General features: G+C 35.1%; 1 protein-coding gene across 2 annotated transcripts in view; it reads left to right on the top strand.

Moving 5' to 3' along the window:
• LOC132142690 (E3 ubiquitin-protein ligase NEURL1-like) overlaps positions 1-15,399 on the top strand; it is a 54,189-nt gene that overhangs the window by 14,587 nt on the left and 24,203 nt on the right. The window contains exon 1 of one of the 2 annotated variants that reach the window (XM_059552750.1): positions 9,403-9,611. The exons of the other annotated variant lie outside the window; for it this stretch is intronic. Within the exon in view, the coding sequence (XP_059408733.1) occupies positions 9,578-9,611 (34 nt within the window). The 5' untranslated portion in view covers positions 9,403-9,577. Of the gene's footprint in view, positions 1-9,402; positions 9,612-15,399 lie in introns of those variants that run through there. 2 annotated transcript variants of the gene reach the window in all.

The following is a 15,399-nucleotide window of genomic DNA, read 5'->3' as shown; positions in this document are numbered from 1 at the left end:
TATGCAGAGTGTCTTGAGGGAATCTGGGGTTTGAGATCAAATCTGTTGTGGTGTGTAAGTTTGACTGTTGAGCTTCTTCCACCGTGGTGTGCAGCCAGATTTCAGTGATGGATTGTCCCAAATGTAATCCTGAGACCACAGAGTGTATCAGAGCTAATACTTGTAACTTCACCTCATTGGACATGCTTCAGCACCGACTCACAGTCCGATATATGTCCACCGCTCAAAGAGAGTACATGCAGCCAGAGAGTTTTAAAGAGAAACAAACTTTCTTTCTTTACTTCTTCCAGCTCTTTTTATGCTTCAGTCACTAGCACACAAAGCTATGCATTAAAGCCTTTGAATGTTTAGCTGTTCAGTGTTTAACTTTCTATTTTAAAGTAAACATTAACAATTTTATTTTATTGACCAAGGATGTATTAAATTGATCAACATTGACAGTGAAGAATTTTTATTAATCATAGAATCCTGAAATAAAATGTGTCACAGTTTCCACATAAATATTAAGCAGCACCACTAGTAAAATTGATCATGATAAATGCTTCTTGAGCTCCAAATCAGCATTTTAGAATGATTTCTGAAGGATCATGTGACACTGAAGACTGGAGTAATGATGCTGAAAATTCAGCTGTGCATCAAATATATTCAAATAAGAAAACAGCTATTTTAAATTGCAATAATATTTTGTAATATTACTGTTTTACCACATTTTTTATCAAATAAATGCATCCTTAGTGAGGATAAGAGACAAAAAAAAAAAAAGTAAAAAAAACCACCAAACTCTTCAGTGGTTTTGCATGTATTGCCGTTACGCACACTGCTACCTTTCACTACTGATCTCAGGCTGAAACTGTGCCCTGTGCTCAAGCCAAAAACCCTTTACTAAAAGTCTGAAACGTGCAGCCGAGTAAGCTGATATAACATCTGTGTCGTTAGATGCGAGAAAAGGTCATACTAACTGTTGCTATAAAATTCAAAGTGAAAGCTCTGCATGATTTTGTGTTGCAGTATAGTGCTAACAGCTCAAAATGAAAGCAATCACAAACGATGCTAAAATCACAAGACTGCTACATGAAAGCCTACTCCAGTTCCGTTAGACCATTCCAAAAACTGCAATCATCAACACAGCCCATGACTGATGCAGAATCAAATTTATGTCAACGCACTGTAAGAAAATATGGAAATCTGGAGTTTCATACAAGCAGCTATAAGGTTTCTTTTCGATATAATCCTGCTCAATCTGTGTGCATGTGTGCCTTTATTATTAAACCTCAATGACAGATCCTATTACCACTCGACTTTCATCTCTTCCCATTGGTTCGCTGACAACTCACAACTCTCTTCTCTTTTATTAAATCCAATGAGTCCAACCCTCCACCCAGAATGTACTCTAAAATAAGGGAACATTATGTATAAAATTAATAAACACACTTAAGAGAGTTTAAGACAGGGGCATTCAACAGGAGGCTCGCAAATTATTGAATGAGCTCAGTCTATTTTCCTCAGATCTTTTATTACAGGTGAATTAGAAGAAAAAAAATGCAACTTTTACAAATATTTAATTCCTTAATTAAAAGAAGAGACATACTTTGTTTTCAACATATGTATTAGGTATGCACCATGGTGTGCAAATGATATGCGAATATGGTGATCCTTCATCTGATTTTTATTAACATATGATACCATGGTTGCACCACAGTCCTTTTTGCAAGCGGAGCTCCAGTATTGAGCTGTTTATTTCTCTCTCCCTGCACATGTCTGTAATAATGTGAGCATCTAATGTTTCTTTGTAATATTTTGCACATGGTATGCTGCTGTACAAGAGATCTATATTTGAATGGTCTTTTTGTTTAGAGACTTTATGAGTGTCACTTTATGAGACCCTCCTCGGCTTCCCTCTGTAGCTGCCTCCATATTTAGTTTCTGCAGTGACTCAGTAGAACAGAGAGTGTAATCTTTTCTACTCTTGCTATAGTTTGGATTTACCTCACCTTCACCATTTTCTATGATATGGTTTATACACAAAATGATTTTTTTTAGTATCATGGATGACAATACCATGATGGTAATACTATGGTATTCTTTGATGTAACTTGGGCTACCAACAACAGAGAAAAATCCAGATGGCCATACTTGGTACTAGATGGGCAATGCTGGCTATGAACATTTGTAATCAGCATAACTTGTGTAGTTGGAACTAAAAAAAACTCTCTACCTGTGAAAGTGAAAGTGACATAACATACAGCCAAGTATGGTGACCTATACTCGGAATTTGTGCTCTGCATTTAACCCATCCAAAGTGCACACACACACACTGCAGTGAACACACACACACCCAGAGCAGTGGGCAGCCATTTATGCTGCGGCACCTGGGGAGCAGTTGGGGGTTCAGTGCCTTGCTCCAGGGCACCTCAGTCATGATATTAAAGTTGAAGAGAGTGCTGTCGCTGTTGCAATTTCTACCGGCCTGAGACTCAAACTCGCGACCTTTGGATTAGGTCACGACTTCCTAACCTGTGGTTAGATAGTTTCCTGTTACTATGACATGAAAAAATGTGGTCACACTTTATTTTGAGGTCCAATTAACTAACTATTAAGTATGGCTTTTGCCTCAGTAAACTCCTAATTTGCTGCTAATTAAAAGTTAGTAAGGTAGATGTTAAATTTAGGTACTGAGTAGGATTAAGGGAAAATAAAGCATTAATATGTTCTTTATTAGCACTAACAAACAGCCAATATGTAATATGCATGCCAGTTGGAATTGGTCCTTTAATGTGTTACCGAACATGGTAGCTTATGTGCACTACAATCTCTCATTCCATTTAAACATATACAGTATAAACACATTACATTCTATATTAGTATATACTATTTTAGCGTGTCAACAGTCAGCACCATTTTGAAGGAGTGCACATGCATAAATGTTCAAGAAAACCTGGAGGATGAAATAGGAAGGAATTTGTGAGGAACTGAACATCAAATAAAGGAAAACAAAGGGGAACAAAAATGAAATGTTAAGTAGCAACAGCATCTCAGAGAAAGTACGTTGCTTGGAGAAACAATGCTTCTGACTGAATGAGCCACGTGTGTACTAGAGTAAAATCACATAACATGATTTAAAAAAAATTATGGCTTTCTAGTTTGTATAAATGAACTATGATCATTTTACATTAATTGCAATCTTGAATTGATTAACAGAAGTTAGTATACTATATGTGTATTAAATATTAACAAAATTGTTTAACCAACATGGTTCGAATGATGGATGTGCAACTACAGTATGTTACTACAGTTTTGGGAAACAGTTGTGACTAGCTAGTTCATTTAATTTGGTTAAGATACATCATAGTACAGCAAACTTTCCTCTGGTCAGCTTGGTATCACAGTCCATGCCATATATTTTATTCTTTATAATAAATCGGACTACATAAGCACCTTTGTTTGGCCTATATTCTCTGGAACTCTATTTCGTTTATGTTAACCATGCAGGGACATACAAGGACTTAGAGGCTTTTGCATCTGAGCTATTCATATATATATATATATATATATATATATATATATATATATATATATATATATATATATATATATATATAAATGGGTCACCAACTAAAATGACTGATTAAAGCTGATTTACATAAATTTTTAACTTTTCAAATATATCAGTATTTACTTGAAATGTACATAACTGCATAGAGATCCACATTTCCACGTTCCACATTTATTTCTTTATCTGAGCGGATAAGTCTGTTTACTTGTTACACACCAGCTTGCACGGCATGCTACTAGCAGCAATGCCTCTCCTTGATCAATATTATCAAGCTAAATTTGGCTCTGGCCTGCAGTTTTCTCATCTACCATCAAACAACAAGAAGGAGATTTTCAGCTTGAGGCATTGTGACTAAACGCATCATTCAAGAATTACAAACCACTCGAATTCACAATAGCACAAAATGAAAGCACATGCAGTCTTAAAGGCCAACACATCACCCGAACTGGACATTTAATTTATTTAGCATCAGCTACTAAAGAACACTCAGTGTCAGACCATGCAAAGCAATAGTGAGATTGATTAGTGTTTATCCATATGTCAGGAAAAGTCCCTGTATGGTTAACATAAACGCCAGAAATTGTTGACAGATGCGAAATGGAGTTCCAGCAGGGAATATAGGCCAAACAAAGGTGCTTATGTAATCAGATTTATTATGAAGAATGAAATATGGCATGACTGTGATACAAATCATACAATAGGCCGAGTTCCATTTAAACAAACACAATACAATCTATAAGCGTAAAATAATTAATGGATAATGTATAGTAGAAATTAAACCCAGACAAAGTAATCTTCCCTAAGGGTTTGTTTTGCAATAATAAAGGAGATGTACATTATCCTGCTTATCACGTCTAATAAAGAAAATAGACATGAAATTTTGAATTAAGTGGAAATGATTGTATTATGCGAGAGAAAGATATAGCAGAGAGATAGAACTAGCACAATTACTGAAAATAGGAAATAGGTTATATAGTTTAATAGTTGTTATACAAACATATTGACAGAATCATGTATTTCATAAAATAGAAAATCATTAAAAAGTGAGAGAAACCCTTTTTAGATTTGTCAAGGTTTACATTAATTTAATGAATTTTTTATACATTTACTGTATTTGATATTGTTGCCTGTTCATTTTCCTATCTAATGATTTTATTTTATCAACAGCCCTAGTTCCATTACACATACACACACACACACACATACATATATATATATATATAAAGAATATAACTAACAATAATAGCATTAACATTAATGGATAGATAAGAAAAAATGTATGGAATATACAACCCGAATTCCGGAAAAGTTGGGATAAATGAAATCTAAAAGACTTTCAAATCACATGAGCCAATATTTTATTCACAATAGAACATAGATAACATAGCAAATGTTTAAACTGAGAAAGTTTACAATTTTATGCACAAAATGAGCTCATTTCAATTTTGACTTCTGCTACAGGTCTCAAAATAGTTGGGACGGGGCATGTTTACCATGGTGTAGCATCTCCTTTTCTTTTCAAAACAGTTTGAAGACGTCTGGGCATTGAGGCTATGAGTTGCTGGAGTTTTGCTGTTGGAATTTGGTCCCATTCTTGCCTTATATAGATTTCCAGCTGCTGAAGAGTTCGTGGTCGTCTTTGACGTATTTTTCGTTTAATGATGCGCCAAATGTTCTCTATAGGTGAAAGATCTGGACTGCAGGCAGGCCAGGTAAGCACCCGGACTCTTCTACGACGAAGCCATGCTGTTGTTATAGCTGCAGTATGTGGTTTTGCATTGTCCTGCTGAAATAAACAAGGCCTTCCCTGAAATAGACGTTGTTTGGAGGGAAGCATATGTTGCTCTAAAACCTTTATATACCTTTCAGCATTCACAGAGCCTTCCAAAACATGCAAGCTGCCCATACCGTATGCACTTATGCACCCCCATACCATCAGAGATGCTGGCTTTTGAACTGAATGCTGATAACATGCTGGAAGGTCTCCCTCCTCTTTAGACCGGAGGACACGGCATCCGTGATTTCCAACAAGAATGTCAAATTTGGACTCGTCTGACCATAAAACACTATTCCACTTTGAAATAGTCCATTTTAAATGAGCCTTGGCCCACAGGACATGACGGCGCTTCTGGACCATGTTCACATATGGCTTCTTTTTTGCATGATAGAGCTTTAGTTGGCATCTGCTGATGGCACGGCGGATTGTGTTTACCGACAGTGGTTTCTGAAAGTATTCCTGGGCCCATTTAGTAATGTCATTGACACAATCATGCCGATGAGTGATGCAGTGTCGTCTGAGAGCCCGAAGACCACGGGCATCCAATAAAGGTCTCCGGCCTTGTCCCTTACGCACAGAGATTTCTCCAGTTTCTCTGAATCTTTTGATGATGTTATTCACTGTAGATGATGAGATTTGCAAAGCCTTTGCAATTTGACGTTGAGGAACATTGTTTTTAAAGTTTTCCACAATTTTTTTACGCAGTCTTTCACAGATTGGAGAGCCTCTGCCCATCTTTACTTCTGAGAGACTCTGCTTCTCTAAGACAAAGCTTTTATAGCTAATCATGTTACAGACCTGATATCAATTAACTTAATTAATCACTAGATGTTCTCCCAGCTGAATCTTTTCAAAACTGCTTGCTTTTTTAGCCATTTGTTGCCCCCGTGCCAACTTTTTTGAGACCTGTAGCAGGCATTAAATTTGAAATGAGCTAATTAAGTGGATAAAAGTGTAAAATTTCTCAGTTTAAACATTTGCTACGTTATCTATGTTCTATTGTGAATAAAATATTGGCTCATGTGATTTGAAATTCCTTTAGTTTTCATTTTATTAAAATTTAAAAAACGTCCCAACTTTTCCGGAATTCGGGTTGTATGAAAAAAGATAGCTTAATGCAAAGTAAATATTTTACAGATAATATTTTTCTTTACAGGTAATAATTTGATTTGACTTTAGTACAGTAAAAATATAAAAGACAATTAAATAATTTAGCAAACAACATGTCTTTTTAATATGGTGCTTAATATTTTCCATAAACATTATACATGAGTAAAAATATATTGATTTCCTGTATATTTTAAAGGTTTTTTTTTTTTTCATTTAGTTTCTAGGTTCATTTAGTTTTTAGGTTTCTGGCATCTCTTCCTGTCCAGAAAATCTGAAAAGTAATAATGCAACCAGTTTGTTATGCGCTGTCTGAGCCTGAAATTGTGTCATCCAGCGAGCTGTTTCAATTTGCAGGCAGTTTCTAGATAGCTAGCTATTTGAATAAGACAACCTCTGCAGGGTAGCATTTCATGTGCCTTGTGTCACATGGAACAGAGGGGGTGGGGCGAGCTTTAGCTCATTATCACTTAAAGAGACATGCACTGAAATGGTTTGCTGTGAACAGAGCTGTTTTAAAGAGTTAAAAAGGTATTGTTTTACACAACCATTGAGGACTTTTAATCAAAGTATGTTGCAGACATTTCGTGAAGATCCTAAAGAATCAAACCAACTTGTGGAAAATGGGCATCCGGTGTCTCATTTAAGTTCTTTGGCATCAAAAAGTTTAAAACCTCTTTTCCATAAAACAACAAAAAGCCTAGTGAATGTAGGTTTTTGTGGAATAGTAAATGCCAATTGCTTACCAAAACAGTTTTAAAACAATCAATTAACAAGCCAATTATCAATGCATTATAGAACAGATGACATTATGAGGTATACTTACAAAATGTAAACTGAGGTATTTTGACATAGGATGAGAATTTCTCTCTTAGCAGAGCCTCTCAGACATTTCTCTATCTCTGAGTGTATTATGTAAGAGAATATGTATCTGGAATTAAAAAGAGAGAGAGACAACCTCGTGATAACCTTAAACAGCATGCACAAACACAATACACACATAGACAGTCAATCTCAGCAAACTCCTGTGACTGCAGGATTGATGGCGTATCTACAAAGGAACATTCCCACATTGGGATCTGAATCCTAAAGGTCAGCATAATAGGCCTGGGCTGTCTCCCCAGCACTAAAATGAAGGCTGGGGTTCAGCCGCAGTGCCTGTCAAGTCATCCATTATTGCTGTTCTTTTATTACCTCACAATAAAAACAACCCAAAAAACACTAAATGGCAAACATGCACTGTCATATTTCTCAAAGGAGGTTTTTGTCAGAGGCCTATTCATTTCAAGTTGTCATGTATTGTAAAAGGATATCGATTCATCATTCATAGCAGTGCTAATGAAAGTCGTATGACAATCTCTTATCCCTGAACACAAACGTAGCACTAGTGCTTGTGAGAGTTTCAGGCATGGGTTCCCAAAAATGTGTGCACCATGTGTGAGCGAGAGAGCACCAATCAGCCCATCATCGTGGAGTAAGCGATGATTTCATTTTGATCAAAGTGGTGGTGTTCTTGAATGAAGGCCTGTGGTTTGTTATGGTTTCCTTCAAAATTACAATTGCTAAAAAGGGGAATGTAAAAAAAGTAAATATTATTGCTAACGTGATTTTAGTGGATAATATTTTCCACGTAATCAGAGAGGCAATGGTGAGAATGAGTTTAATTGTTTATGTCCTCCCTGCCCTTTTTTAATCATGTCTTATTAAGCTCTTTGTTTATTAACTGACTTACATTTACATCGTTTTATAACATAAATGAAATTATGCCACATCAATTCTGAAGTGTAATGAATTGAACACCCTTTGAACAGTTTTATAGATAATACTGGCTGAAGAAATGTTTCTTGAAATGAATGAGGTTAAAAAATCTGGGTTAGCAGAACCTGGTCCCATATCAGGGGAGTGACAGTAAGTAGACATAATAGTAATAGGTCATAATTCTTAAGGGTCACAGAAAAAAAGGAAACAATATTTCAAGAAAGTCATGGAGGAAAGGAATATGCAGCCTTCTCTAGTATAGTGGGGTCTTTAACGGACTAATTTATCATAAGTTTTCACTAAATGTAAAGACATGACAGAAAAATGATCATAAACATAATTTTCACATGTTTTGCCATTGTAGTTTGCTATAAAATATTCCACTTTTGGCACTTCCTCTTTTCTTCAAATTGAAAGCTGTACTTCCTCTTGAGATATTATTGTAGGTCAACCACATCCTCCTGACACCCGAAAAGATAATTTTTGTTCACTGTAGTGTTTTTGTTAAATACCTGAGAACATACTTGCCGTATACTGCATGTAATAAATATATATTTAATTTATTAAACCATACCATATTTCATTAATGAAGCAATAATTTTTAATACAGGTGGCAAGAACATCTAATAAGTATCATGCATTTTACTAATCATTTATAATTAACTTCTTTAATATGTTATAAAACTCACCAGCCTCTTCTCCCTTTGAACTTTGACCCTGAAAACTGAAGTATGTCATGAAATATGGGGATGTTTGTTTGTTTATAATAATTAATGTATTATTGTGTGTTTATATTATATATATTGCACTTATGCGGTAAAACTAAATAATTAAAGAATAAATAAATAATCTTGAATTTTTCTAATAGGCTATAATTATAGGACTTCCAGTTCCAATAGTTGTGTGTGTGTGTGTGTGTGTGTGTGTGTGTGTGTGTGTGTGTGTGTGTGTGTGTGTGTGTGTGTGTGTGTGTGTGTGTGTGTGTGTGTGTGTGTGTGTGTTTATGTGCGTAAGGTAATTTAGGTTAGTAATGTTATAGAATTTTTTTGGTTTTATTTTATTTTGAGTTCCTGAATATTTGATAGGTCTGCGACTGCGTGGATCTCGGAATGATCTGAAGCGACACTGCCTGTAGTTGAGGGGCGTGACACCCAGTGAAGCGCTCTCAGACTCCGCCCTCTATGTAAATTAGTCAGTGTGGCGCTGGTGTCCGCGCGCTCAGTCAATGAGCACCGAGACAGGAGGAGTGTCCGACTGTTTACATCTCGCTTTGGGGGCCGAGAGCTATTTTCCTCCAGCATTATGTCGGTGTGGAATTATCGCACTCTCAACCTTTGAGAAATAAAGGCGGCCAGCGCAAAACAGTGACCCGGCGTTGAGTCATGGGAGGCCAGATAGCCCGAAACGCCTTGTACGGTGAGGAACTGCGTTAAGGATCTACATGCAACCGCTGAATGATGTTCATTATGTTTGCCTGCATATGAAGGCTCCGATACGCGCTGCTTCAGCTGTACTGTAAATAATAGACAGATATAAGAGAATTTAGAAAGAAAACGTCTGCGTCTAAATGTCACATAGGTATTGGAATACTTGCAACACAAAACACAATCGAGCACAAGTCAAAGACTTAATGTAGATGGCTTTTGTATGGTTTTCTAGAGATTTTGCGCTCCAAGGAACGATTACACGAGCGCGTCTCCGCGTCCAGGGGCTCGTGTCAGTGAACGCGCTTTCGACGTGAGACGTGTTTCCCCCACAGCAGCTTGAACGCGTGATACAGGGAAGGGAATTTGTGGGGATTCCCTCTGTTGATGGGAATAAGAAGGATTTACCGCGGGTTTTCCACAACCTTTCATTTTATTACTAACAAGCCCGTGAAGCAGCTGGTTTAAAAGAGAACCAAATACATCAATAAATCAATTGATTAGTTCTACATAAAAAATCATGGTTGTTGGTTACACACAGTTGCTGATACTGATATGTCCTGAAATTCGTGTTCAGACTGTTGTGCTGCTACAATATTGGTTGGCAACTTGCAACTAGTAGGTTATCTTTATATATATCTAGTATCTTCTTGAATTTCACTCTAACTATTCATTAGATGCTAGAATTTTGAATTACAATACTGATTAGTATATTTATTAAAATGAAGCAGTAGTTACTATACCAAATCATGGCAAAAAATAAATATATGGTGGTGTGTATGTAGGCTAGATTCAATATGATTTAAATGTCAGGTGTTGATCTGGTTACTGGATGTTTTCTGTGGGCCTGCAGGGCATGGGAGAAAATCTTCAGTGTTGGAAGGGTGACTGTAACTGAAACAAACACCAGCAGTTGGTTTATGTAAATCTCTCTGTCTTACTCTTGTCTGGGTGCAGCTGATTGGCCTGGAGTTAATCTGAACCCTTGGTGGATCTGATCCACTTGATCAATTCTAATTAAAGCCAGGACCAGGACTAGAGCTATAACAGTCCAGTATGTTTAGTAGCACCTGGCGTTAGTAAAAAGTGGTTCGAAAATCTATTTTTTCATTCCATGAGGAAACCCCTGAGGAAATTTCTGAAATAAAATAAATTAATAGATCAATAAATCACTCTGAAAAGCAAGCAATATTAGTGCAATAGCTTACATTTAAAACAAATCAGTCTAGTCTGAAACAAAAACAGTACAACATTTGATTTAGAAGCAAAAAAAAAAAACTATATATATATATATATATATATATATATATATATATATATATATATATATATATATATATATATATATAAATAATTAAAACCATACACATTTGTTTATGGACTTGACGTTGAGATGAAATATTTTTAATTTTATCTTTGGAGACTATTAAGAAGATAAAGGAAATGATGGGAAGAAGAGGTGGAAACAGGATTGGGAAATGACGCAAGCCAAACTCGAACATAATTTTTGCTTAACATAAGCACATGTTAAGTTTATCTTAAAAAAAAAAAAAAAAAAAAAATATATATATATATATATATATATATATATATATATATATATATATATATATAAATTGTACCATGAGACGTTGAGAACAAATGATTTAAAGATGTCTGTAGCTCATAACATTCTGGTCTCACCTTCCAGTTCCCATTCTTCCCATGCTTCTATGTGTTTTTGCATATACAAATTTTCTGGTCTATTCTTTTTTTTTTTTGCACCATATCTGATTTGCATAAGTTTACATAATACATTTTGTGCAATAAATGGTGTTATCAGACAGTGCAATGAATTTTTAGTAGGGATGCACTGATATAAAAATCTTACAGTAGCTGATACTAATAAAATTACATTTCTAAAACTAAACGTGAGCATCACAACATTTGAATGTACAATATTAATTTTGAGTTTAGCTATTTATTTGACTCAAAGAATACATTTACAGTGTTATTAAATGTCTGTAAAGAATAACTAAGTGAGCGATAGATGACAGCAAAGGTATGAAAGGTAAGAAATGCACATGCATAATTAAATATACAACACTTGCCAATCTATATATATATATATATATATATATATATATATATATATCCAATATTGACCAATGCAATAAATAAATAAAAATATATATGGCTAATTACCAATGTGGTACCAATATATTGAGCATCCCTAATTCTTAATCAATTACCCTCTAAACATCAGTGTAGAATCAGTTATTTGCTGCTAATTTGTTTATAATGGCGTTATTATGTTGAATTCAAAATGAGACAGCCATGCACAAACAACATGAGGAAACTGTTAGCACTGGAGTTAGTTTGGAGAGGAATTTTTAATGCGGCATGTTGGGATTGATTATCAGTGATTGGTTGACATGAAGACAAAAGTCAATGCGGTTCGGTGACAGATTTCTGAAAGGCAAACAGAGAAGTGCTCTAATGCCCTGCTGTGGTTACATCTCTCAGTTTCTATGTCGTGACAGAAACACATGTCTGCAGGTCAGGTGCTGATGCTGCTAAGTAACCATCCACTGCACCTCTGCGGAGCACAACATCATTGATGAGTCATTTAATACTCTCGCTGGCTCACTGCAGAAATTAAATGACTCTGCCACACACTGCTGTTTATGTATGGATCAAGCCAACCATGGCAGAAGGCCAGCGCTTAATATGTTCTGCACTCATTCACCATACTTTATGATCAGATAATTACTAATTGGAAACAACAGACATGCACACATACACAGAAAAATACAAGTGTTGACATTTTTGTAATCGAAAATGTAATTAACTGTGTCTTCAGTGTCACGCGATCAGGCAGAAATCATTCTAACATGCTGATTTGGTGCTCAAGAAACATTTCTTCTTCTTATTATCATGTTAAAGATAGCTTTGCTGCTTAATATCTTTATGGAAACCATGATACACTAGCATTTAAAAGTTTGGGGTAAGTAAAAACCAGTGTTGGGGGTAACGAGTTACAAAGTAACAGATTGCAGTAACTATATTACTTTTTTGGGTAACGAAGTAAAGTAACGCATTACACTAATAATATTGGTAACTACACTACACTACTTTACTAGACTATATAGGAACGCGCTTTCCTGCGTTACACATGGCGTGTTTGCCTGTGTGTAAAGTTCTGGGCCGGGTTTCCCGATAACGATTGATCTTAGCGCTTAACAGCGGCTAAAAATAACTGTTATTCTTTAATGTTTAATAACTTTTGAACCACTAATCCAATCTAAATGCTTTGAAGAGTGATGTAAAGCAGAGATTGATGTCCTATTTATCTCATTATGGATATTCAGAGGCGCCGTAGTGTACGTGATGACGTCATCGCATTTTGACAACATTGATTCGTCAGAAGAAACCAATGCTTTCGTTCCTCTGAGCCAAACAGAAATGATTGTTGACGCTTAGTCCCACCCCCGTGCCCAGATTGATTCAAACTCTCCCATATTAAACCAATAAGTAGTCTTTTGAACTACTACTTAACATATTGCTTTGGAAAATGAACGAAAACAAAGTGAAAGTAAAGTGTGTCGTGAGTGCATGAATACGAACACACAATAACACATTTGCATGAGAAAACTCTCCGAAAAAGCACAAATAACACTGGACATTTTGGAACACTGGAGTATTTTGACATAAATCAAAAACAAGGCTGAAACAGTGGTACATATCTGATAAAACACTGGAATTTATGTCTTGGGTCGTTAGGCGATGTCCCCGGTAAATTCGATTCTGACACAGATTACAGCCAACGGATCGATCATTTATATTATGTATATTATGTATACTAAGTAAATCATTATATAATTATACAGCTCATAAAGATAGTTGCACTATTTTTTTTCTGTTGCACTCTGAATATTTCTCACTCATTTTGTGTGTAGTTTGTGAATCATTTGCACTGTTTTTACACTGTATTGTTGAAGACAATTTGTGCAATTGTTTTTACTATATGCTGCATAGTTTGTTTATTGTTCATACTCAGATTGAAAATATATTTCTCAGAAGAAGAAAAAAGAAATGCAATTTATCTTTAAAAGAAAATCTAAATGAATGTTTTATGCCTTCATTTGATAACCAGAAAAATGTAAATACACAACTGAATTTCTGAGGGGAAAAAACATTTCATAAGGCTATTTTAAGAAATATTTAATAAATGAAGTTGTTTTTATGCATTTAAATAATTACACATGCTAAAAAATAAAACATATGGTGAAGAAAAAATAAAACGTCATAGGGCCCTAAACGTATTTTTTTTTTTTACTTTTAATAAAATACTGTGAAAATGTAAGTGTTATGATTTAAATTAATTAGACATGCTTTTTGATGAATACAATGTAATTTAACCATTAAAAAGGAGCTGAGAAAAAATAAAACAGTTTTTATAGGGCCCTAAAAAAGTAAAGTAAATTAATAAGTAGTGAAGTTACTTTTCAAATGCAGAAACTAGTAAAGTAATCTTATTACAATTTACGGTTGCACTTTATTTTACAGTACGTGTACTTACATGTACTTATAGTGTACTTACAGTGTATTTATCTAAGAAAGTTCTGGTAATACAAGGTTACTACATAGGGTAGGATTAGGTTTATGGGTAGGTTCAGGGTTAGTACCTAGTTATTACATAGTTATTGTAATTACTATAATAAGTACATAGTATGTACATGGGGAACAGGACTGTAAAATAAAGTGCTACCCAATTTACAGAAGTAACTACTAACTAATTACATTTTTTGAGTAACTACCCCAACACTGGTAGAAACGCGTTTTATTAAGCAAGGATGCACTTCAATACATTTTTTATTAAGCAAGGTGCTAGTGCAATTTGTGCAAAACTGAGCTGTAATAAACGAACAGACATTAATGTATTCTTCTAGAGTTTATGTTGCTGCTAAGTGCTACTGTGTATTTTGAAGTTGAAGTGTGAGACGACACTTGAGCAAGTGTTTTGTATAAAGCGGAGACTAGGGATGGGACGGTATGAAAATTTAATATCACGATTATAGTGACTAAAATTATCACGATTATCAATATTATCACGGTTTTGTTGAAACGAGATGAAAGTGTTCAAAAATAGTTGATGCTCACACTGAAAACATTTCAGCAAGTTTTATATTTAATAATCAACAAACAACTAATAAAACAAGCAACTCTATGCACTTAATTTAAAGAAAGATTAAATTCTGTGGCATTTCCTTCCTTACAATGAAAAGTGTAGAAGCATAGAAAAGCATAGAAAAGTCACTGACTTTCGCCATTCCTTCTCGAAAAAAAACAAAAAAAACATTGTGCGCTGCGCTTGCGTCAGACTGTTGCTGGCTGGACATGATTTAATAGTGAGTTATTAAAACCGCGATAATCAAACACGGTTTTAATGATAATTCATTTTTAAACGATATTACTAACCTTCAGCACATTTTATCACGGTTATCAATAAAACCGGTTATCGTCCCATCCCTAGCGGAGACCAGAAGGTGTTTGCTCTGCAAGGTGAAACACTCTCTGTTATTCTTGTCATTTTTAACCAGAATAACTAAACATGTTAGCATATGACTCGTTAGCCAAGCTTGCTACTACGCTCTTGTGTTGTGGTCACATGACATGCCTCTCATCTGATCAGAAGCATTGTATAGTTACCAAGTATCTGTACATGGCTTCTTAAGATGCTTCTTAAGTGTGATTTCACACCTATGTTCCCATTTTATATGATTACTTATATTTAAACA

This window comes from Carassius carassius, chromosome 6 (genome assembly GCF_963082965.1).
Source record: "Carassius carassius chromosome 6, fCarCar2.1, whole genome shotgun sequence".
NCBI classification, from domain to species: domain Eukaryota; kingdom Metazoa; phylum Chordata; class Actinopteri; order Cypriniformes; family Cyprinidae; genus Carassius; species Carassius carassius.
This window is presented reverse-complemented; position numbering and strand designations above follow the sequence as displayed.